Below are 26,711 nucleotides of genomic sequence, written 5' to 3'. Positions count from 1 at the left end.
CTTGGGAGCCTGATGTAAGGTGGGGGGCTCTGTAGTCACTGATGTAAGGAGGGGGGCTCTCTGGGGACCCTGATGTAACAAGGAGGGCTCTTGGGTCCCTGATGTAAGGTGGGGGCTCTGTAGTCCCTGATCCCTGATTTAAGGAGGGGGCTCTCTGGGGACCCTGATGTAACAAGGAGGGCTCTTGGGACCCTGATGTAAGGTGGGGGGCTCTGTAGTCCCTGATGTAAGGATGGGGGCTCTCTGGAGACCCTGATGTAACAAGGAGGGCTCTGGGGTCCCTGATGTAAGGTGGGGGGCTCTGGGGTCCCTGATGTAAGGAGGGGGGCTCACTAAGGACCATGATGTAACAAGGAGCAACTCTGGGGACCATGATGTAAGGAGAAGGGCTCTGGGGACCCTGATGCATGGGAGGGTGGCTTAGGGGACCCTAATGTAAGGGGGGAGTGGCTCAGGGCACCTTTAATGTGAAGGGGGTGGCTCTGGGGACCCAGATGTAAGGGGGGTGACTCTGGGGACATAAGGGGTAAGACTCTGATAAAGAGGGGGGATGGGGATTTATGATGTAAAGGGGGGACATTCATGTAAACAAGGGGGCTTGTCCTGACTGCAGCACTCTATCTGTTGTTTTGTCTGATAGACAGTCCTGCAGTATTTGATCAGCACATGCAGCCAGTGACTGCAATGCTGATCAGTATATTCTGACAGTGGGGGAATCCTGCTATCAGAATATACAGACACAACAGGGAGGATTTCCCCATTCACCTTGAATGTGTGGATGGGGAAATGTATTCAGTTTATTTTGTTCAGCTAGCTGAATGAAAAATCCTGAACCATGTATGGCGAGCATTACTCATGGCCCCTGTACTCTATACATTATGATGTTTTGTATGTTACCTCCTGACCACTGAACTCTACACAGTATGTTGTACATTACATAGCCCTGACCAAAGTGTTTATTATCCCAACAATTGCAGGTTTTAATGAAGATCTTCTTTAAGGTAGGCTCAGTGATCAGTTTCTGTGAAGTAAAGCATATGTGATGGAAACATTTAATTTTTAAAAATGATCGTTCATTCTGAGGTTTATATGTATCTATAAAACGGTTACCTGTGGCACGGTGATTAGGAGTATTTTGTGGTAGAAGGACTGTGGTATGTGTATTCAGAGAGAAGGCACAGATTCTGTTTTATCGCCCCCCTTTAAGCCCTTTCCACTTTTAGCTGGGTACACACTTAAAAGAGAAGTATGGGGAAAGTTCGTTTTGCAATACAGTTCTGTAAGCAACAACTTATTTTCAGGCATTGCCCCTCCCGAGACTAGGCTCTGGATCCGCCCCTGTAAAGGGGTTGGTTTACTAAAACTGGAGATTGCAAAATCTGGTGCAGCTATGTGCACGGTAGCCAATCAGCTTCTAACTTCAGCTTGTTTAGTTAACAAAAACCCTTGAAGCTGATTGGTTTCTATGCAGAGCTACACCAGATTTTGCACTCTCCAGTTTTAGTAAATCAACCCCAAAATGTGATGGATTTGCTGCTGGAGACCTGAAAATGTCAGGAGAATGAATCATGAATCCATATTCCTATAATTTGGAACTTATTTGTTTTGCGTTCAGTTTGTTCGCTCGCGGTGTCGAATGTGGTTCAATTTTTTTCCAAAATTTTGAAATGAGACTTCTTCATCCTTAAATGAGATATTACATTTGAAGGGGGTGCAAACATTATTTAAGCATTTCCTAGGGATGCTGTTCATAGAAATGGTTGTGAATCATTGGATTAGCATATTCCATTTATTTGCTGTACAAAGTTCTTATAGTGATTGTAAAGTCTCTTTTTTTTTTTTTTTGTTTCTTAAAACAAAACATGTTATACTTACCTCCTCTGTGAAGTGGTTTTGCACAGAGCAGCCTGGATCCTCCTCTTCTCGGGTCCCTCATTTCTGCTCCTGGCCCCTCCTTCCTATTGAGTTGCCCCCACAGCAAGCAGCTTGCTATGGGGGCACCCGAGCCGAGCTGCAGCTCTGTGTGTCCATTCCTCTCTCTCCTGATTGGTTCACTGAATTGATTGACAGCAGTTGAGCCAATCGTGCCATGGCTGTATCTCAGCCAATCAGGAGGGAGAGTCCCAGGACGGCCGAGGGACTCGTGGACATTGCTGGACAGAGAGGGGGCTCAAGTAGCAGGGTTGCTGGGGGGAGGGGGGTGTTACACACAGAAAGCTTTCTATCTTAATGCATAGAATGCATTAAGATAAAAAAACCTTTCTGACTTTACAACTTCTTTAATGTATGGTCAGCATTTGCTTCTTTGTTCTATTTTGATAAGTTTGCATAACCTAACAACACCAAGGAAGAAAACAACATAAGCCTGCTAATGTAAATTGACTTGTTTTCATCCCAAGTCTGTCCTCTAAGAGATAAATAAAGGATCTGAAAGAATGAAACATCAAAAAAGATTAAAAAGACCAAAGAAGCATGGATTAGAATGCCAAACACAAATCAATGAACAATGCAATGAGGGGGAATGGTGATCATGTCTGTAGTTTACAGCCTCTGTTGTATCGGCAGATTTTGCGGTCATGTAGTTGATTACTCAAACATCGTGGTGGCATTTATGTTGGTCTGTAATGCTAACAGGTGCAACAGGTACATGCTAAACCTTTCCTGGTTGATCCACCCAACCTCAGTGCTATTTAATGTAAATGTTTGTATTCCTAAATTTTATTCTACAGGGATCAGAAGTGCTGTACTCTTCTGCTGAGCTAAAGTTTTTGCTCCTGCGAAGCAAAGCATTGCTACTGGGGCATGTATATGAACCCCTCCAGCTGTCATATTAGGCTTTTAGTGGACAGTTGGGGGGGGGTACATCAACCTCCATTGTTTACCCCTTCCTGTAGGAACAAAGCCTTAGTCCTGCTATGGACTGACAACACACAATTTATATGTGGCCCACGTGGTGTCAGCCCTGTCCATGTTTCTTTTGCTAAACTAATTAAACCCCTCCCCTTACCTATTTTCCACAACTTAGAGACCTAAGGGTTGATTTACTAAAGGCAAAATGACTGTGCACTTTGCAAAGTGCAGTTGCTCCAGAATGGGGTAAGGCTTCACTTTGCATAGGATACCCAATCAAGTGCAAGGAAAAGAAAAAAAGGTTTGCTTGCACACAATTGGATAATGAAAGTCAGCATAGCTTTTGCTTATTTACTAAGCTCTGGAGCAACTGCACTTGCAGATTGCAACTGCACTTTGCAAAGTGCAAAGTCTTTTTGCCTTATTGTTCTGTAGTCCTAAGATAAGAACTAGGAAGACTAATTAGACTCATTGAGATAACACAGAGGAGTTGATTTACTAAAGGCAAATAGTGCAAGTGCAGTTGCTCCAGAGCTTAGTAAATGAGCAGAAGCTCTGCTGACTTCCATCATCCAATCATGTGCAAGCAAAATGCTGTTTTTTTTATTTCCCTTGCATGTGATTGGGTATTCTTTGCAAAGCAAAGGTTTACCTCATTTACTAAGCCCTGGAGCAACTACACTTGTAGAGGGCAACTGCACATTGTGAAGTGCACAGTCTATTTGCCTTTAGTAAATCAAACCCAGATAGTCTACAAAAAAATATTTCTGAATTTCTAACAAGCATCAGCAGATTTATTTATTTTTATTTTTTTGCATTTATCAGTCAGATATAACCAAAAAGTTTAATCGTATATTTAAAGTGGTTTTAAACCTCAGTCATGTTGTGCGTTTTACACGTTCGAGAATATTATTCTGAAAGAGTATAACGAGTTCTTTTTGATCGATTAATTTCTTTTTAAAAGCATATTCCAATCTTAGTGAAAACAGTCTACAGTATGGAATATATATAAGAATATTTATTCACAAGACATGTATTCACAATAAATGATCAAACTTGAGATGACGCAAAAAGATAACCTTACATAAAATACAAACTAAAAACGATAAATGCAATATGATATTTAGCTTAATGATGAAAGTAAAAATAAAGCAAGATTACCTTTTCCCAGATGTAGTAGCATAAACCATATTTAAGTGTGCTATATAATCAGACCACAAGTGTCTGCGAATTGCGCAGCCGACAGTCACTCCACTGCAGATGGAGCGAGAATAGGCCATGCAAAACGAGAGACTAATACGCCAATATGCGCTAAATCTGATATTAATAAAAATGTATAAAAAGCAAAAATCAGCTCTTAGAGAAAAATCTACATATGGTTAATACGGCTGGGACTGAAATCTCGTTACCCTTAAATATGAAATAAAAAAACATATAAGGAAGAAAATAAATGATAGTAAATAATATCAAATAACAGCAAGGTATATTTACCATATTTAAAATGGCTGCTAGCTTAGAATGGTCGTTACCAGAGTCCTTAAGATGGTTGCCTTCCCAAAATGGTGGCCGGTTAGGGAGGAGTTTCATTTGGCGTCCTTCAAAGTTTCAGATACAAGATGGAGCAAAATGGAGTATGTATTGATGAGTATATGTATGGATGTGAGTAGTGTGTATGTTGTATGTGTAATGTATGTTGTCGTGATGTAATGTGTCGTGATGTGTGTCTCTCTCATCTGGGCTTCCCTTTTTATATTGTATTGAACAAAAGGGCTGTAAAATTACCATAAGTCCATTAACTGGTGATGTCATTGGGCAACACCTCTACTGGTTAACCAATATATTGGATATTTAAAACTATATGATAAACTCTCCATTTAAAAATATCATAAAAACAACATAATAATTTATCCATACTCTCATTTAATACATACATGTCCATCTAATATCTCCATCATGTATCTAGATAAGGATTGAACCTGGTAACACCATTTAATAAGGATATATTATTAATATGATATGTATATTGATTGGAAATGACTGATTTACCCATATACTTTACATTTAGTAGCAGTAAGAATTATATCGATACATATACAGTTATATATATATTGCTACACAACAACTTGTATATGTACTTTTCTACACCAGGGTTATTTCCAATCAGAATATTATCCATAAGGGATTATTATGTTAACAACAATACAATCATGATTTGGGACTGGACATAAAATATGGGAGAAATTCTGACCATTTGACACTACTATATAATAGATATCATGTAATTCTCAATAGAAAATTGTCATAAAATTATAAGTTCCACACCCCCCTTTGGTATATGATGGGGCAAGGATGTTGTATAAGCTTATGATTATATTAAATTCATTTGAAGATGCAGTTCTCATCAGTCTAAGTGACAATGTTTATTTGACACCATGTAGCTTCCAATGGACAATTGTCTGTATGACGCAATCTCTACCCCCGTCTTGGTGTGTAGGTAAATTAATTACAGGTTCTTCTCTTTGTCCAGGTAGTTTTCCGTTTGTTTGTCTTCTCATGGTAGAAACAATAGTTTATTTGCTAGGGAATGGGTGAACACAAACTTTATACTTGTTAGGCACACATTAAACCCTTTGATTGAATGTTGATTGGATGAAATGTTAACCCCTTCCCAGCCAGTGTCATTGGTACAGTGACTGTGTTTATTATTTGCACTGATCACTGTGTTAGTGTCCCTGGCAATGGCAGTGGCAGTTTGTCAGTTCACACAAAGTGTCAGTTATTGTGAGATTGCATTTCCACTATAAGTCCCTGATCACCATCAATACTAGTAAAAATAAATAGAAGATCCAGTATATATACTATTGTTAGTAGACGCTATACCTTTCACACAAACCAATTAATATACACCTATTGGGATTTTTCTTTTCTTTTTTTTAGCAAAGACATGTAGCAGAATACATTTAAGCCTAAATTTATAACATAATTAGTTTTTTTATTGGATATGTTTAATAGCAGTAAGAAATATATATATATATATATATATATATATTTCAAAATCTCTGGTCTTTTTTTTGTTTATATAATAAAAAAATAAAAAACCCAGTGGTGATCATATACTACCATAAGAAAGTTCTCTTTATGTGGAAAGAAATGATATCAATTTCATTTGGGTAAAGTGTTGCACGACCACGCAATTACCATTTAAAGTAACACAGTGCTAAATAGCAAAAAATGCCCTGGTCATGAAGGGGTAAAACCTTTCCGGAGCTAAAGTGGTCAAAGAATAACTTTGAACATTGACTATTTCATCCTTCGGCCTTCTGTACAGTAACTCTTCATTTGACCCTAGTAAACTGAAATCTCATTGGTTTTTGGGCATTATATCGCTTTGCACCTACTCACGGCAATTCCACCTTGAATGAGGCCTGAAAGTTAATCAGAGCAGCTCTACAAAGGAACATTAAACTTGCTGACACACTGCCTAGGGAAGATTATTAAATAAAAGCTGTCCTCCCAATGTTCCAGGTGTTGTCAAGGTTGATTACGGTGACGTGTCAGAGAGGAAGGCTCTTCGAGAAAAACTGAAGTGTCATCCATTTTCCTGGTACCTTGAAAAAATCTATCCAGACTCCCAGATTCCAAGGCGTTATTTTTCACTTGGTGAGGTATGATTACTTACCCTTTTCAATAAATACAATACTTTATTTTTCCTTTTTGGTAATCCAAAAAAAAAAAGTGATGGAATGACTCATTTGGTTACTTATGCCTTGTCATGAAATAGAGCTACATACATTAATTATGGTAATGTGGTTACAAATTCTATGCAACAAGATGAAATCATGAAACATTTAGTGCCCATTTAAAGTGTAAGTCCACTTTTGTTGATAGAAAAACAATCCCTTCTGGGTGATCTTTGTACATTACAGAGGTTTCAACAAACTTTGCAGATTTCTACCTTTTGATGCTCTAAAGCAGGGGTCTTCAAACTATGGCCCTCCAGTTGTTCAGGAACTACAATTCCCATCATGCCTAGTCATGTCTGTGAATGTCAGAGTTTTACAATGCCTCATGGGATGTGTAGTTCCACAACAACAAAGAAGTGTCTGTTTGCAGTCTAATTCTAAGTGGGAAGATTTAGTTCATTGTAATCACCTGGTGCATTCTCAGTGCTCTGAGAAACGTTGCAGGGTCTGCATCCCTTTAAAATTATTTAACTCTTGGGGAATATCTCACCAAAACTCAACATCCTATTGCAGAGGATGCCTACAGTTTGACTTGTATATTAGGGCAAATTTTTTGGAAAATTAAAGTGATTGTAAACGATCACCTTGTAAAACAACCCATTCAGTTTAAAATAGAAGTGAAAGGCAAAACATTTTTGTATAGATATAAAAATAGACATGTACAGAAATGGGAATTGTGCCAGGGAGATCACACTCTTGGAGTATCCAGGATGTATAAGAAGGCAACGCTAAGTCAGTCCATCAGGCTCTACGTATAGTTAATTTATCACTTTTTATGATCCTTAAAAGAAACTTGTCATTAGGGAAATACAAAGCCTATGCAGATGCTTGGCTGTAACATATATACTCTATCTTTAAAAGAGATGTATGTTTTCTTTTTTTTCTTTTATAAGAATTAAACGTACTTACCGATGCTGCATCTGTCCCCCTGCTGAGAACCGAGCGATCGAACACCACCTATCACTCAGTTCTCACAGCTTCCTGAGCAGAGAACTGCTGACTGTCAGTCATTAGCTCTCTGCTATGCCCCCCCCCCCCACAAGTTCACTGGAGTGCTGGGCTGGGGGGGGGGGGGTTGTTAGCGGGTGGCGGTCCAGGCATGTGGGCAGATCCAGGTTTCATTGTCGCGATCTTGCCTAAGCCTGGACAGGCTCTGTGACATCAATCGTCAGGGGGCTTCTGCCAGCTGTCTGCTGAAAAAGAATCACAGGAGTGCGGGACAAACTGCAGTTAAACAAGCTTTGGCTGTACTTCTCCTTTAAAGAAGAAGTATGCCCAAAGCATTTTTATTGGCCATACTTCTCCTGAGGATCACAGGAGCGTACTTACTAGTTCTTTACTCCTGTCTCCCATATTCAGCCAACAGCTGGCTGAGGCCACAGAGGTGGCCCCGGCTCTGCAGGGATCCCAAAAATAATGTTGAGATCTGCCTATATGCTTGACCGGCAACCCACACAGCCTGGTGCTCCAGTATGGGCTGGAGGGCAAGAGCACCGAGTGTTGACTGACAATCAGAGCAGACTCAAGAACTGAGTGGTCAGCAGTCTTTGATCGCTCATTTCTCAGTGTAGAGCAGGCAGAGGGCAGCTACATGAGTAAGTATATTTGTTTTTTTGTGAACCTATACTTCTCTTTTAAAGAGCAACTTTTGTTGAGAAAAAAAAAACACATTCCCCTCTGGGTGATCTATGTACATTGCAAGGATTTTACCAGCAAAAGTTGTTGCAGATTCATGCCTTTTGTTATTCTGAAGAACAAGCTGTTTGCTTGCCTGTGTCCATGTGAAAAATGAATGTGAATGGGATTTATTTAATTATTAATCAGCTGCTGCACTTGCAGGGTTCTAGTGAGGAAAATTGCTGGGTCTGCATCCCTTTAGATGTGATTTTCCTTTGGGAGTATCTGACATTGAAGGGGATTCCCAAAATCTGACTTGTTAATTTAGCGCAGACTTCTGAGAAAATCCAAGGACATTCTGTACACCATCTGTGTATAGCATGTATCCAGGTTGCCATATTGCATTGCATATTTAACCACTTAAGCCCCGGAAGATTTTACCCCCTTCCTGACCAGGCCCTATTTTGCGATTCGGCACACCGTGACTTAAACGGACAATTGCGCGGTCGTGTGATGCTGTACCTAAACGACATTGATGTCCTTTTTTTCCCACAAACAGAGCTTTCTTTTGGTGGTATTTGATCACCTGTGCGATTTTTACTTTTTGCACTATAAACAAAAAAAGAGCGTAAATTTTACAAAAATAACAATATTTTTCAAATTTTTTTATATGAAATTCCCCCCAAAAAAATGTAAAAATCAAAATTTTTTAACATTCTAGGCCAATTCGTTTTCTGCTACATATGTTTGGTAAAAAAAATTGCAATAAGCATATTTTGATTGTTTTGCGCAAAAGTTATTGCATTTACTAACTAAGGGAAAGATTTTCGTCATTTTTGTTGTTTTTTTTTTTAACGAGTAATGGCGGTGATCTGCGATTTTTTTGCGGGACTGCGACATTGAGGCGGACAGATCGGACCCTTGACTGACATTTTTGACACTTTTGTCATATACATATGCACTGGTACTGTAAAAATGACACTGGCAGGGAAGGGGTTAACTTTATTGGTGATGCAGGGGTTAAGTGTGTCCCTAGGGGCGTGCTTGTAACTGTAAAGGGGCATGGCTAGTGGTGTAACAACAGAGACATATGATCCTACATAGCAGGACCGTATGATCTCTGTTCTTACACAGGGGAGAATGACAGGCGGCTTTGTTTACATTAGCCGCCTGCCTTTCTCCCTCTCCACCGGGAGATCGCGAGTTCCCGGCGGACATTGGGTCCGCCGTTCACACGCGTGGGGATGTGCAGGAGCGAGCGCCCGCCCCCTAGAGCCTCACAGGCTAGCGACGTAGTCCTACATCACTTTGCCTGTGAGGGGCTGACTGCCCAGTAAATAGTCGTGCGGCGGTCGGCAAGCGGTTCAAAAAATTACAGTGATTACAGATTGAAAATAAAAAGGTCATTTTTAATAACATTTAACTACAATATGACTTGTGTCGCAATTGTATATTATTTTTAATCTTTATGTTTTTCTCAAATTAACATACATAGTAAATAATACCATCCAAATACCTTAACCAATACCAGTAAGGAAAGAACATAACCTGAAAAAGAGGAGAAAACAAGTTAACCTGTTATCAAAATTTAGGCCCGGGCCCTGACAATGCTACCACCTTACTCCTAACCTTAAAACACAAACAAAATAAAAATAAATATACATTAAAAACATTTAAAATAAAAGTATAACAATTTGCAACCCAGTTAACTGTATCTGCCACCAGCCTCTTACTAAATGTCAAACAAAATGGTAGTGGGCGCCCCCTAAGACCTAGTAAACTATACTCCTCCAACACCTCTTCCATTATTTCCACCTCTTTATCACGCTAAATGTATTTGTCATTTTTAGGAGTCCGTCTGTATATGAAATACAAATAAGGAATGAAAATTCCACCAAAAACCAGCCATAGCTAACTAAAACTTGTACCCCGAATCCCAAAGAGCACACCTTTGGCAACTATAAGATGAAACAAATCCAAATAAAGCCCAAAACATAAAGAGAGGGTGGGACTGCTTTTGATGCTCTTCTAGAGGAAATTGTTGCCACCTCAAAGTCCCCGCAACCCTTACCTCCCACCTCCCACCTCCCAACAGCCAACAGCCACCTTTCCTTTGCTAAGCACCCTCATCTCTTCCTACTACCTACTCCTATTGGTTCATTCAAACCATAATTTCTCCCCTGACTATGCCATTGGCCCACCCTGCACAAGCCTTTCCTTTGTCTAGAACTATAGGGAGTTGTATTCACACCTAGGCACATTTGCACTCTTGATGTGCCTTACTGCATACATCCTGGTACACACCACTAGTTTTGTTTTGTTGTTCAATCCAGTAGGTTGAACGATAAAACACTGACAGCTCTGGTCGGATCCACTCTACTAACCAATGTTATTACAGAGATCTCCCCTGCTGAGCTATTGTGTTCTGACAGGGCCGCCAGAACAGCCAGTTGGCAGAACTTTTTCGGTCACAAGCCTTCGACAGAAGCCGGTCTCGCTGCCATACACACGAACCGAACGTCGGCTGACATTCGGCCCGTGTGTACTAGGCTTTATACACAGTATGTGAATTTTAATGGAACTCCAAGGACATTTATTGTAAAACTACCCTTGCAATGCCCCTGTTCCCCCTTCCCCCTCAGGGTAAAAAGCTATTTTTCTTTCTAGGGGAACAATAAAGCTACATTTACATAGGCTCACATCGGCAGATAGTTTACTGCTTTCAGAGGTGGCTGCATTATGGCCGCATACAAACTGGCTGATTAGCTGTGGTCAGTTTGTATGCTGTCAATTCTCCACTGAAACACTGACCCTGGTTGCACACTGGCTGTGTCCAGGGTTGGTCAGAGGTTCTATCCATATGTAACCACCTGGATGATGCAAACAGCAGCGGGACTAGTCATTGATTTGTACAATCCAAATCTGACAGTCCCCATGAACAGCTGCTGTTTGTTGCACAGTATGGGCAGGCTGTGTTTACAACTTTTGGGAAGAATCAACTTGTCCTTGCCGGTGGTTGCCCCAGACGCTGTTTTTCTGCCATCTAAATGTGGCCTAAAATGACGTTTCTCACACCTTGCCCCTTTCTCTCTTCTTCCCGCTAATGCTCTGGGTTTGTTGGAGGGCCGTCACCATGATCACTTAAAGTGATTGTAAAGCTTTCATTTTTTTTTTTTCATTAAAGAGGTTGTAAACTCAAAAAAAAAACCTGAAAAAAAAAATCGCATACTAGCTCATCATGAAATACTTACCATAGAACGAAGCCCCCGCAGTGCCGCCCGCTCAGCAGTAACACAGCCAACATTTTCGGCCGTCCTACTTCCTGGTTCGCATCCTCCTGCCATCCGATTGTTCACGGCACAGGGCTCTGAAGGAACGGCACGGGTGGCCGCTCCTTCAGAGCGCATGCGCCGATGATGTCATCGGCTGCAAGAAAAGTAAATATCTCCTAAAGATATTTCTGTACTCTACTAAAAAAATAATTTATGTGTTGCTTTTGTATGGAAGAGCCTTGGGGCTATTCAAAAATATATTAAGTAAAATTCTCGGAAATCTGGCTTTTAATCTTAGGGTTCTGACTTTGAAACTCAGAACTCTGAGATTAAAACTTAGGGACATCCAATAAACAAAATCTTGAGTTTTAAAATCATAACTCTGAGATTAAAATCTCAGAATTCTGACATTTAATCTTAGGATTCTGAGTTTGATACTCAGAATTCTGACTTTTGACAGTTCCAAATCTCATGACAAGTCACACACCGCTGTCAGCAATTGGACCGTTCGTTGAGATTGCCACGACTCCTGTCACAGCATCTTTTTAAAACATTCCTGCACTACTTTTTGCCAATTTCATTGAGACTTGCATAGACTTCTGTTAAACAAAGTCACAAGTCCCAATGAAATCGGAAGTTCAAATTACACTGATCTGAGGCTTTGAAATTGCTCTGAAGTAGAGCGATTTCAAAGACGCACTGGTGTAAAGCAGGGCTTAAACTCAGAATTCTGACTTTTAAACTCAGAATTTTGTTTAATACATTTACAATGGCCCCAGGGCTCTTCTGTACTTTTGCACATTAAATGAGCGATTGTTTGTGCACTATACAATGTAAAGGATAAATAAGGATTTTGCATGGTGTAGATGCAATTCAACTGCACACAACTGCATGATAAATGAAGTTTTCCCATTTTTTTTAAAAAAAAAGATTGCCTAACATCTATAGAGGCAAAAAATATTACATGCCCAAATTTTTTTTAGCTATGGCACATACAAGTGAACTAACCACAGATGAATATAACTTTAACCTTAAGGTAAAATGGACAAGTATGAGCCCGCAGTCAGTAGTAACCCTTTTATCATTTTGTCCGCTTATTGGTTATTCTGGCCTCTGCACTTTTTTTTTTTTTTTTAATAAGGACTTTTTATATTTAAAGATTCAGAAAATAACTGATTTACCTCATGCAGTTGCCAAACCTTCTACGTAAGGCTATTTGAAGCTTTCCAATAGTACATAATAAATAGATCCTGCTAACTAATTTATGCTTGCTCAGACATCACACCATCTTTCACAAACAAGGCCCCTAGTGCTTAATTATGTTGTATTTTGTTCCTAGTTTAGTATAGTGACTCCATAGTAAAGGATGTGATTTCAGATTTCCTTGTAAAAAATACATGTTTGTTTTATTTAGAGTATTGACATAATTCTACTAGGAATTTAGTTGAGAAATTTTAACACAAGCAAAGCAAATCTAAATGACTAAAACAAGACTTGGATGGTGAAAAACAAGCAACCCATTAAAAAAAAAAAATCCAAACCTATTATACCTGCAAAAAAAACTATTATACCTGCAAAAAAAAAAAAAAAGATTGAATACTCTTTCCTGTTGTCCATTTCTCTAAAACACCATTCCAGGTGTGTCAACTGGGGCAAATGCCAATCTTAAGCAGTCACTGGATTGTCATCAGGATAAGCGTCCCCATTGGAAGGTTTAATTTCTAATCTGAGAGCAAAGATCAGAGGGACGGATGGAGAACTCTTTTTTAAATTTTTGTATGTGGCCACAGATTTTCTTTCACGTGAACATATGTCCAGACTTTGCACACTTTAGTGTTTACATATTCAGAACAAGCAGTGAAAGCAATTTTAAACAAGCCTGTTTTTCATCTCTGCAGCTATAGACATTGTGGAGAAAAATCCTCTTTAGCATTCACAAGAGAGACACTGAAATTTAGTTTTTTTTTCTATTAGGGCTTGTTCAAAGATTTCCCACCATCTCCTGTTCTGGTAAAACCTCTAAAATGTTATATTTACTATCACTCTCTGAACCAGCACACGAGTCACAAGATCAAGTACAGAGCAATAAATCTCCCCAATGGGGAAAGAGACAGCAGTGAAAACACAACAAGGGTTCTAATTTTCCATATTCTATCCAACGCAAAAAGTCTGCCTGAACAAAGATCACCTTTTAAGGATTTAAAGACCATCACCCAATCCACCAATAACAATTGTATTGGAACCCAGTTGTATGTTTATTGTGTGTTCCACCCCCAACTTCTACAGACACCCCAAACCAATCATGTAAGGAGATCATTGAAGGATAATTGATAATTTAAGACTGCTTTTAATAGCTGATTCCTTTTGTTTTTCCCCAAATAAAGAAGCACTGAGCAGTGTCTATTCAGAACAAAAGTATTGGATCTCCACCAGTCTGTTGATGTACGTTACGGCCACTGTCATTCTCGGGAACTATCCTGCAGCAGTTTCCATCTAATGTCTATTTCCTTACATGTAAGTTCTTCACGATCTGGATGGAATGCACTCATAATTTTATTATATGTTTCATTTTAGATACGAAATGTGGAAACCAACCAATGTCTAGATAACATGGGCCGTAAAGAAAATGAAAAAGTTGGCATATTCAATTGCCATGGCATGGGAGGAAACCAGGTAAGCTCATACTCTAGTTTGAAACAACATTAGTCACAATAAAAATATATGAATTTACTTTTAAGTAATACTGCATAAAATGGTGTGTTTATATGTTCCCGGACTTAAAGAATCAATATAGCATTGGTCATCCTCTCCCAAGCAAGATATGCTGTATGTACCCATCCATGTTCCACTGCCACCTACCAGAGTTTTTCCATTGTTGCAATAGGGCAAAGATTCTGGGAATGGAGGAACATGAGTATCACATACCTGGTGAAGACTGGAACATTATGTAGGCCTCTCTTGCACCTTCTGCCCAACACTCCTGAAGGTGGAGACAGAGAGTGTGAAGGCGTGGAGTGGCACGAGTGTCGAAGTAGCCAGCTTCTGGTGTCCACTCTTTAGGTGGGTGAAGCTGGTATTCGTTGTCCTCAGGACAGGGTGCTGGGACAGGTTGGCACCAGAGCAGAAGATAGAAACAGGACCAGGAGACAGGCAGTGTCAGCGAGAGCCAGGCAGCTAGGGCCAAATCGGCAGGCAGAGCAAGTCCAAGAGGCAGGCCAAGGCCAGTAACAACCAGACAAAGTGTTAGGAATGAGCAGGCAAAGACAACTCCAGTAAACAGGCCGGGGTCAAAGTAATCAGGTGTGTAAGGTTGAGGCAGGAGCAAATGCAAAGTTCTAGGGCAAGCCGACTCATACCCAGGTAAGCAGGTACAGTGGATCAGTTCTCATAAACACAGGAGCAAGCTTAGGACCATTAAGCAACTGATCATAGTAGCAGACCAGTTTAGATAATCCACTGGTGCACGCTAATTGGTATGCATAGGTTCACACTGGTTTTCTGGTGTTAAGAATCCGGTTTACCCTAAAACTTGACTCATGATTAGATGCTTAGGTCTGAACAGTGTAACATTGGCAAAGGGGGAGGGGTAGGCTTAGTGACATTACCACTCAGTTAAGCTCCAATGCCATCCAACATCCTGTCACCAGAGCTTACTCAAGGTGGAATTTTGGAGCGGTGAGGTGGCGAGCAAGGGTGGGTTGTTATGTATACCTTAATGGGCCAGCTATCTGGAAGAACTGCTACTTTGCCATGAATGAGCAACGTGTCAGTGTCTCTTTAAATCAAGCCCATGCAGGATAAAGTACAAGGTTCACCTTATTGCCTCCTCCCACAGTGACTTATTACCCGATAATAACTATTTTTGAATTGGCATTGATATAAATCTCCTTGGCAGGTCATGTATTATCCTATTTAGAAAGGAGAAATAGAAAATGTGAGGTACTAGTAAAATATTATATAAAAATAGGTAAAGGACAGTAAGAATAGAGAATAAGGGGGTGGATGGAGATTGAGATTTATAATATTAGAAGATAAGATAATAAATGTGAGTAGAAGATTGGGTATAAGAGGGTGAGGGGAATTTTGTGGGAGCAAACAATGGGGAATGGTTGTGGGTAGTAGGGAATAGGATATAAAGGGAGGGAGAAGGGGGTGTAGCTGGATAAATAGATTTACTTTTAAGGGGTCTTGTAAATGGCTGTGCATTGTGATTTACTTTTAAGGGGGCTTGTAAATGACTGTGCTTTGTGCGTTGGTGTCAAACCCTGCAATTCCATTCCCCCTTTCTTATTGGATAGGAGAGATATATGCCTGCTAGTAGATGAAATCCATCATATTGTGTCAAACTCCTGGCCATAGGCCCCCACATGACATCCCGAATGGTAGGCCCTAATATTCAAGAATAAAAGAATGTCCAAACAGGAACTATATTTTCTGTACTTTACTGTAACTTCTCAAAGATGGCTGTGATATCTAACATCACTTTGTCATACTAGCAGAATTCTTTGGAATGCCACAGGAGTAAAAATGACATAGCTGTCATTTAGGCTCAGAATGCCAGCAGATGATTGGTAGACCAGAGACTTGGGACCCCTTTCTTCATGTTTTCTAAGTTCACTGCCCTCAGCGTCCACCACCGTGTCTAAACATCGTGCCTTCAAACGCTCCTAGTTAGCACACTCCCTCTCAGGTGTACTGGTACTCACTCCAGAGGGCTCTGGCCTGAAAGGCCTTTTGACTCTGGCCTGAAAGGCCTTTTGCATCCTGCTCATGGCCTGCAGACAATTGTCAAAGAGTCAGGGTGACTACAGCTGGTCCTTCTGGGTACTGAACTACCTGACCCCAGGTTGCAGCCCTGTTAAGGGCTGAAGCACAGTAGCCAGCTACATTTGGATAGCTCTGGGGCTTTGGTTCCCATGCCCCAACTGACTAGGTTCCTTCCACCTTGGCATTTATATGGGCACCCATTACATCACAAGAGAAACATTTTCTCTAAAAGGGATCTAACACCCTTTTACCACTTTTCATACACCAGACTATATTGGGAACAGAGCCATCTACTGGCAAGCAAGCTAACTGCACCTGCTAATATACTACTAGTAGCCTAGTACATTAAAGAATCTGGGTTTACTAGTTGAGTGAGAGCTGATACCGATGGGACTGTTTAAAGTAAGTCCATGGATTCCAGGTCGTTTGAAAATGTTAGATGGTATCAGAAACAATAGCTTCTTCGATGTTATATAGTTGTAAACAGTACCTCAGTCTGTCTTTATATTAAAGAGGACTTGTACTATGTAAACCGTGTCCAAAAAAGGCAGGCAGAGGATGAAGGACAAGTCAGCGGTATTGACTGTGATCCCTCTGCAGCTGATCTTTTCTCCATCACTAGCTTAGGCCCCTTTCACACTTGTGCCACTTGTCCTGTGACTTGGGACTGAAAAGTCACATGGCAAGCTATACCCCATAATTTCCAATAAGTACAGTTCATATCTGTGCGACCTCAAGTTGCAGCAACTTCAAAGTAGTCCCTGCACTACTTTGGTCCAACTTTGATGCGTTTTGAGGTCCATAGACCTCAAACTTACACAGGGATTGCTTCAAGTCCAGTCAAAGCCACAGCAAAATCGTGGCAAAACATTGTGGCAAAGTCACAAGCCTTTCAGGTCGCACAAGTGTGAAAGGGGCCTTACCTTACCTCTTCTTCATTTTGTCTCTGTGTGGAGGTAACATCTTGGTAGAGAAGCATGGCTTTATCAGAGCTGCTCCCCTGATGAGTGGTAATCTGATGACTGGTGGGGGAATATTGAGAAGCAGGAGGTGGAGAAAGCACAGATTCTCAGATAAAACAGGGAGATCCTTGCACTGAAAGTTCTTAGGTTCAACTTTCTCTCCAACAAGGAGGACAATGGGTAATGTACAGTAGTGTTATTGCCAAATCCCCTTCCAAATCAAGTGACACTAGCAGTCATTGAACGCTTCACACTTCAGATATGAAGATATGAGGCTAAAGGAACAGAAATACCTAGACACAGGAAGTACATCACCAATTTTCAGGAGGAGTTCAGGACAAAAGGTACATTTTTCAGGGTACTGCTTAGGCACAAATACCATTTCTAGATGTTCCCCATCAGACAGTAAATCTTGACTTTTTGAGATCCACTTTTCAGGTCCACTCTAACCTTTAGTAATTCCCTGAACAGGAGGATGCATGTCTATTTATTTGTTTATTTATTTATTACAGGCATTTATAAAATGCTGACAATGTATGCAGCGCTTTACACACACACACACACACATATATATATATATATATATATATATACATACAGTATATATATATTGTACAGTCACACTAGTCCCTGCATTTCATGCATGAAGGTTAAAAACCTTCTCTGTGCAGCTCCTCTCTCAGCCACCCCTAATACTCTCCTGAGCCTGATCTCTTCCCAATGATGTGCATAAAAGCAGTTGCTCTCCCAGCTCTCTCCCACCTCGTTGGCTCAGACACAGCAGCGGGAGTCATTGGCTCCTGCTTCTGTCTATTACGGCCAGTGAGGAGGGAGAGGGGGCGGGGCCAAGCCCCTTTCTGTGTTACAATGGACACACAGAGCAAAGCTCGGGGGCGAGCATGCACAAGTGCCCCCATAGAAAGTGGCTTGTGGACTGCCCTGAGCAGATGTGTTCGAGTTAACAGTTGGAGGGTGGCTTAAATGTCTGGTTTTACCATCCCCTGGCTGTACATGTGAATGAGACCTTAGAAACTGTTACTTTGGCAGATCAAACTTGTAGTATGTCAATTATATAGACAAATCTACTTTAGTCCCTTTTTAGAGAGTTGTGATTTTTTTTTTTCATATTCCCTTTTTCTCCCAGGCAATATTCCTTCTAAACTGCAGCCCGTCTACCATTAAAGCTATGACAGGTAATAAAATCAGTGTGACATTTCTTTCATAATTAGGAGAGGTGTATAAGACTCTAGTGATGCGAATAGAATTTAGAGAAGTAGCACTGGCATATTTCTTCATACGGGGGGTCTTGGCAACATAATACTCAGCCGAACAAGAAAGGTCTGTTTAATCACATCAGCTTTGCCAGGCTGTGGGAGCGCCTTCTTATCTCAACTGATGTGTTTTTTTATTCTAGAGAGATCAAACTCTTCCAGGGATGTCTCTGGAAATAAGGCATTCCTTAGAAGTGGGTATTTGATGTATGAGAAGTTGAAAGGGTTAAATAAATGATTGTTCAGCCCCACAATGAAAGAGGAGGCACTAGATATTTGACAGCTGCCTTCATTTTAATAAGGTACACGTATTAGACTTATAAAGCAGTGTTTGTTTTTGATCACTGTCTGTCGGGCAAGGGTTGGACAAACCTGCGGGTACTTATAAAGGACACAGGGAACCATATCTTCCAGAGTTACTACACTGGTGCATCAAAGGCAAGTGAGACATTTTGGCCAGTCCACCCGGAGGTTATTTTTAATCATATGTGGAGCTGGTAGGCTGAGCAGTCACTTGCTTCTTATACGCCTTAAAAACTCTAACAGCTATATCTTTCAGCTATAATTTCTGACTCTGTTCCTGTCTGCCTGGAAATTTTGGGTTCACCCACCTTTTGTTTGTTACAGCTACTTTTTCATTTTTTATAACATAATGTAGCACTAAACCCTGAAGGAGCCGTTGGAAATTACTGGGTCCCCTTACCTGTTTAGAGGCTGCCCACCCTGTTTCCAGTCCCAGTAGCACACTGACAATCTCAGGCTCCAGTCTAGGGAGTCTTTTTAAGAATTATCACAGGTCTTGAACACAATGCAGGGAGGAAGGTTTAGTGTCAAGGCCTGCATCACCTGCTGGTGGCACTGTGGTTCCCTAGGCGGAGGGCTGTAGATCCAGTGTCTACCAGCAGCCAGCAGACCCCAGTAATCAGTTTCCACCTGATTCTGGCTGCTGGGAGGGTATTTAGTCCCTACTCTATTATTACACTGCACTTCAGTATTGAAATGAAACTTCAACTTCAGAGACTTGCTTGCTATTAAATCCTAAGCACATAATGTAAGACTTACCCAAAAACAAAGCCCTCCAGTGGAGCGCTGTCATCACTGACAGGGCTTCCATCTTCACCTGTTTTGTCTTCCTTCTGGGTCTGTGGGCTGCAGCCATTTGAATGGTCGAGTCACGATGACGTCACTCCTGCACATGCACACGGGAGCCACGATAGCCACTTATCGCTCAAAAGGGATGGCATACTCAGTATCCTGTCCTTTCAGAGCTCATTGCCCATGCGCCAGTGACGTCACCCGCTTCAGAGCTAGAGAATATCTCCTAAGTGGTGCACATTTAGGAGATATTCCTTGTACCCACATGTAAGCTTTATTATTATAAGCTTATCTGTAACAAATTAAAAAAAAAAAGTTTACTACTACTTTAATTGTTGCCATGCAGATCTGGCCTTCTTTGCTGCTGATTCCTGACATTAAGGGTACAGGATATCCAAGGCACATCTTATAGGACAGTAAAGGCTAATTAGAAAAAAAAAGTCATATTGTGCTAGTATGCATCACATACAGTGGGTACGGAAAGTATTCAGACCCCCTTACATTTTTCACTCTTTGTTATATTGCAGCCATTTGCTAAAATCATTTAGGTTCATTCTTCTTCCTCATGAATGTACACATAGCACCCCATACTGACAGAAAAACACAGAATTGTTGACATTGTTGCAGATTTATTAAAAAAAGAAAAACTGAAATATCACATGGTCCTAAGTATTCGGACCCTTTGGTGTGACACTCATATATTTAACTCAGGTGCTTTCCATTTCTTCTGATCATCCTTGAGATGGTTCTACACCTTCATTTGAGTCCAGCTGTGTTTGATTATACTGATTGGACTTGATTAGGAAAGCCACACACCTGTCTATATAAGACCTTCCAGATCACAATGCATGTCAGAGCAAATGAGAATCATGAGGTCAAAGGAACTGCCTGAAGAGCTCAGAGACAGAATTGTGGCAAGGCACAGATCTGGCCAAGGTTACAAAAAGATTTCTGCTGCACTTAAGGTTCCTAAGAGCACAGTGGCCTCCATAATCCTCAAATGGAAGACGTTTGGGACGACCAGAACCCTTCCTAGAGCTGGCCGTCCGGCCAAACTGAGCTATCGGGGGAGAAGAGCCTTGGTGAGAGAGGTAAAGAAGAACCCAAAGACCACTGTGGCTGAGCTCCAGAGATGCAGTCAGGAGATTGGAGAAAGTTGTAGAAAGTCAACCATCACTGCAGCCCTCCACCAGTCGGGGCTTTATGGCAGAGTGGCCCGACGGAAGCCTCTCCTCAGTGTAAGACACATGAAAGCCCGCATGGAGTTTGCTAAAAAAACACCTGAAGGACTCCAAGATGGTGAGAAATAAGATTCTCTGGTCTGATGAGACCAAAATAGAACTTTTTGGCCTTAATTCTAAGCGGTATGTGTGGAGAAAACCAGGCACTGCTCATCACCTGTCCAATACAGTCCCAACAGTGAAGCTTGGGGATGGCAGCATCATGCTGTGGGGGTGTTTTTTAGCTGCAGGGACAGGACGACTGGTTGAAATCGAGGGAAAGATGAATGCGGCCAAGTACAGGGATATCCTGGACAAAAACCTTCTCCAGAGTGCTCTGGACCTCAGACTGGGCCAAAGGTTTACCTTCCAACAAGACAATGACCCTAAGCACACAGCTAAAATAACGAAGGAGTGGCTTCACAACAACTCCGTGACTGTTCTTGAATGGCCCAGCCAGAGCCCTGACTTAAACCCAATTGAGCATCTCTGGAGAGACCTAAAAATGGCTGTCCACCAACGTTTACCATCCAACCTGACAGAACTGGAGAGGATCTGCAAGGAGGAATGGCAGAGGATCCCCAAATCCAGGTGTGAAAGACTTGTTGCATCTTTCCCAAAAAGACTCCTGGCTGTATTAGATCAAAAGGGGGCTTCTACTAAATACTGAGCAAAGGGTCTGAATACTTAGGACCATGTGATATTTCAGTTTTTCTTTTTTAATAAATCTGCAACAATGTCAACAATTCTGTGTTTTTCTGTCAGTATGGGGTGCTATGTGTACATTCATGAGGAAGAAGAATGAACCTAAATGATTTTTGCAAATGGCTGCAATATAACAAAGAGTGAAAAATTTAAGGGGGTCTGAATACTTTCCGTACCCACTGTACTAGCACATTATGAATTACTTACCCCAAAAGTGTGAACCCCTCATAATGCTCACAGCAGGAATGCAGAGCCATGATCTCAGCTCTGAGATAGCAACAGTAGATTTCTCAAGAGATAAAGGAATCTAATGACTTGTCGTGCACTAGTAAATTTTCAAACACATATTTGTACAAACATTCATACTCATCATCTAAAATTTGTTGGAGAAAATTTCAATCCTGTTCAATGTGAGTATAATACTTTTTATTAAAAGTGCTTATATTTAAAATATTCCACTGCCTAAGTGTTTTTGTTTTAAATGTGGGAGCAAGGGGCTAATTGATTATATAACCAGAAGTAATATAAGGAGAGGAGCTAAAGGTGCTTTTTGGTATTTACCTGTAAGAGTATATTGTGCAGTGAGAATTTTGGTGGAAAAAGAAGAAACCTGGAGCTGCCATACTTACCTGCATATAGAGTTTCATGACCTACTTAAGGAGTTAAGAAAATCTGGTGAGCCTTTTTTCATAAATTTTATGGCACATAGAACAGAGGTGGAAGAAATTTGCACATTTTTTTGGAGTGAGACATGGACTGAGTTTGTTTATATATGTGTAGGCGGGTGCAGTATGTATTCTCCACTACAGATGGCGCTTGACCACAGCAGCAATGCAATAGGGGGAATTTAGTTCCTCCCTGATTTCCTTGATCATGGGGGGTGCTGGTATCCGATTTAATGCTGGCGCCCCATGTGACTTTGCTGGCCATCTTTGGTCAGGCAGAGTCTACTTAAGACTCTGGCCCCCAGGCTTGGAGCGCTTTATGCAAACGCTTAAACATAGGGAAAGGTTCCAAAGGAGTAGGGACAGGGAATACATCTACCTCTTTCAGGAAATCTACCCCTTGGGTGTGGACAGGCCAGGCCGCATTCCGCCTCTTGTGGAATACGCTGTTGATCTGTGGCATACATCTTCCAGCCCTCAAACCGCTGTTCCACCACTGTCGCAGTTGAAAGTGGCTCTGGACAGGTGTGACTCCCCGCTGGGTCTGTTTGTATTTGATAAACTTTGTTACAATATACTGGCATTACTAAACTTGTACTCCGTGGGGTTGATTTACTAAAACTGGAGAATGCTAAATCTGGTGCAGATGTGCATGGTGGCCAATCAGCTTACTAGCTAACTTCAGCTTGTTCAATTAAGCTTTGACAAAAAAAAAAAAAAACAACAACAACCTGGAAGCTGATTGGTTTCTATGCAGAGCTGCACCAGATTTTGCACTCTCCAGTTTTAGTAAATCAACCCCTGTGTGTTCACTGCCCCCTGCTGCACCTAACCCACATATGGACTTGTATTAATAAAGCTGGCCATAAATGGAATTTTTTTTTTTTTTTTTTTTTGATCAGCCATTTGAATGCATTCCCCCATGCACACATTTGAGGTGAATAAAGGAATTCTCTCCCCTGTGCTTTTGTATTCTAACAGTGGGGAATCCATCCACTGTCATAATACATTAATCAGCACTGCAATTAATTGGCTGCAGTGTTAATTAAACAAAATGTTTCTAACAAGCTCCTTCATGAGAAGCCAATCGTTAAATCTACTTCTTATGAACGTTAATGGCCATAGATGGATCACAATTCATCTGGTCCCTTCTGAACTGGCCAAATTCCGATCCATCTATGGCCAGCTATACATGGTTTCATTATAGTGTTTCACTGTGATAGAGAGTGTCCACACTGTGTGAGAAACATGTCTCCAGCACCCCATTATCCCATAATACAATGTCCCCACTGATTATCTAACAGAAACTGTGCTCAGTTGTAATGAGAGTAAGTTAATTCTCCAGATCCCGTCAGTCTCAGTCAGATTCTAGTGCTGATGACTCAGTGCTGGCCCTTCACATCGGCAGTGGGAATAATGAGTTACTTCTGCTCCTGCATGGATTCAGTGTGATATTTGCTCTTTGACCCAGCATGATGTGTGTATTGATTTTCAGTCATTAGAGATAAGCAGATGATTTAATATATATCAGACACAAGCAGACATTAATAGACTCTCTGCATCTTGTACTGAAAGCAGGCTAGAGCCTGTCTGGCATTTCTGCTGCTCCCTCACTGTTCCACCACCACTGTTAAACTCTGCCTCTTACCACTAATTTAGACCTCCAAATTATAGATAGGTCTAAAGTCACTCATTCCACATTAGAGGGATATCACAACAAGCATGGATTTGGTAGCAGAGGATTTTAGGGTACATCAGCAGAACTCTCATTCAATCACTTCCTCGCCTCACAATATGCAAAACTCATTGACTTTAAGCACATGAAGGACCTTACATCCACCCTGACAGACACAGGAGGCCTTCTGGCAGAGATGGTTTTATTCAATTCATTTTAAAAATACTCCAGAATATAGTGCATTTTGGGCAAATTCCTCAAACTAAACAAAGTTATCACATATAATACCTTCTCGGGGACTCTATACACTGCAGAGTTAGGTTCCCTCTTCCATTCTCTTTCTCTTATCCTTATCCAATGCCTCCCCTTTCCTTCTTCAAACTCCCCCATACACCTTCCCAGTGTTGAGAAGACCAATGTTTCCCTGCTTCTGCCCTGACCATTACTCTCCTTCTTTCTGATTTCCTATTGTTTAATGTTCTACCTTCCTTGTTATTTACAATTCAAAAACCATTGAGATGTAGAGGAACTTGAAACTGATGTAATGAGAATCCTCAAAGGGGCTGTACATTTATAAAGGGCCCTGCTAGCCTGTCAAGGATTATTAGTTCCACACTTGCCCAAAGCAATGATCTTTCAGTAGTAACTGATCAATTGGCATCCACCTCATCTAACTCTACTAGATTAGAATTTTATTTGGATAATTCTGGGGTTGGGATGTATGGGATACCTCATAGCTACAAATAAAGGTTCCTTCCATATACAAGTACATATGGAGAAAAACAACTTCAGCCCCGGAATAACTGCAATATTAATTTGCATAGCCAGCAATTCTGGCTTCCTGTAGGTTCTACTGATAGCGGCTTGTAGGCTGGTGCAGTATACTCTCCCCTTTGTAGGTGGCACTGTGTTGCTGGCAGCTGTACAGTGGGAATGGAGGATAAGAGAAACATTGTTCCTCTGCAATCTCTGTAGGTATTACAAGGTGAGCAGTAGTCCGGTTGAATGCTGCAACCTTGGCTGACCCCAGTGGCCATCTTTAGTGACTGCAATGCTAATAAATAGCAGGGTTTGCAGTTGCAAAGTGGATAAAGTAAGGATAGGATCCATGCTGCATTGGGACAATTTATTTAGCATAGGGAGAGGTTCCTGACAAGGAGTGACAAAAAAGGAACACCACTAACAGTGCTGTTAACCCTTGGAATCCTATGCTGTGACTTAGAACCTGCATTAGACCTTTATTGACTGATATACTGCCACTTTGCCTACAGCCACCCCTCTATTCAGATGCTGCAGTAATGTAAGCCCACCAATTTGACAATATGTTGACTGCTGGAGCCTTGTCAATGTGCCACTCACATTGCTTGAACTCCCGCCACTGTGTTCTTGTGATATTGTGCTCCTCGTATTTTATTTTGTGGAACTGTTAAGTCAATTACTTTGGCACTGTACTCCACTTGTTGTTTGCTTACCCACAACCTTACCAAATAATAATCCTGACACCTTCTTTGGGTCTCTGTGTGCAATTCTTCTAGTTGTGGTAACAACTCCTTGACCCTGCCCACAGGCTTATGCACAACCCTCCAGCGAAGTTCTCTCTGCAGGATTCTTCTAACTGGCAGTCATCATTCCACTCTCCTCCTACTGGAGTCACATTCCAGAGGGGCAGCATTAAAATATCAGACCTATGAACCCAGACTTTTCTCTTTGCAGAAGAACCCCCTAAGATTAGCCTTAGGAGTCTCAGATAAACAGCACGCCTATTTCTAGAGCAGAACCCAGGAGGCAAAAGAGCTTCCTGGACGTTCCACCAAATATTTATGCTCTCTCCCAGTTAGCACCGCTGGCCATAGTAATCTAGTGATTGGTCAGTGGAAATATAGATATTCATTACTAAGGAACCTCCAACACTTTTGCCAGGGACTTGCCCCAGCAGCAAGAGGAAGAAAACAATCACATGAGGGTAGGTGAACTTATGGAAGACAAACTATATAAATCCGCCAAGGCTGCATACAACCCGGCATTACTGAATTTCAAGTATTGGCTCTCCTGCATATGGCAGTGCAGCTATATTATCTGTGTAAAGAAAATGTATACACTTGCCAGACTTTACTTTATTCTTAATTGTACTGACTGTGATGTGTGGATCACCATTCCTTCCAGTTGTGTAACCACATCCTGTAGAGGACCATGTGTGGATTATGGAATATACTTTTGTATATATGGCATATTGTCAAGAACCACTCTGTTTCCTTGAGATATCTTATAAATAAATGATTTAAAAACTTGTAGCTGGCGGTGTTAGTTTGTTCTGTTCCCTCTCACTGTTACTTTAACTGGACGGCTTGACCCCTTTGTGCCAATAGGTTTTTTCTTTTTAACAGTGTAAATGCCCATAGGTCTTTAAAGCCTGAAGGAATGAATTGGTGTTCTGCCCACGTAAGCAGAGGGAAAAGTAAATATTCTCTATTTTATTCTGCAAGTATACCTGTTTTGGAAACAACAGGATTGTTTAAAGGGAAGCCCATATTGAGGAAATATGGAAGCTGTCATTGCTGATCTCTACTGGAAGCAACATTACTGTGGCTGTGATACTGATCCAATGGCCTTATTATTTCAGTCCCTGATTCAGAACAGGTATTAAAGCCAGAATCTTCACAGGAATCCTGTACTGAGAGTGAAAGACATGCGGGCTGCCATTGCTGATCTCCTTAATATGTGAGTTGGCATGATCTCTAAAGCAGAAAATTGGCTGACAAATTGTCCATTTTTTTTTTTTTTGAGTCGCAAATGAAGAGTTTATTTAAGTCGGGCAAATTCTCGTACGACAGATTAAATAATCGGAAGTGAGGTTATATGTTGTAGTGTA

The 26,711-nt window shown here is 41.1% G+C and overlaps 1 protein-coding gene across 2 annotated transcripts in view; it reads left to right on the top strand.

Annotated features, from left to right (window-relative positions):
• Window positions 1-26,711, top strand: part of GALNT13 (polypeptide N-acetylgalactosaminyltransferase 13) — a 531,696-nt gene that overhangs the window by 462,438 nt on the left and 42,547 nt on the right. For both annotated transcript variants that reach the window (XM_082261045.1, XM_082261046.1), the window contains exons 8-9: window positions 6,376-6,515; window positions 14,057-14,155. In XM_082261045.1, coding sequence (XP_082117171.1) covers window positions 6,376-6,515; window positions 14,057-14,155 — 239 coding nt within the window. The remainder of the gene's footprint in view (window positions 1-6,375; window positions 6,516-14,056; window positions 14,156-26,711) is intronic.

The sequence above is a fragment of the Pelophylax lessonae genome (assembly GCF_965119305.1).
Source record: "Pelophylax lessonae genome assembly, chromosome: 6".
Lineage (NCBI taxonomy): Eukaryota > Metazoa > Chordata > Amphibia > Anura > Ranidae > Pelophylax > Pelophylax lessonae.
This window is presented reverse-complemented; position numbering and strand designations above follow the sequence as displayed.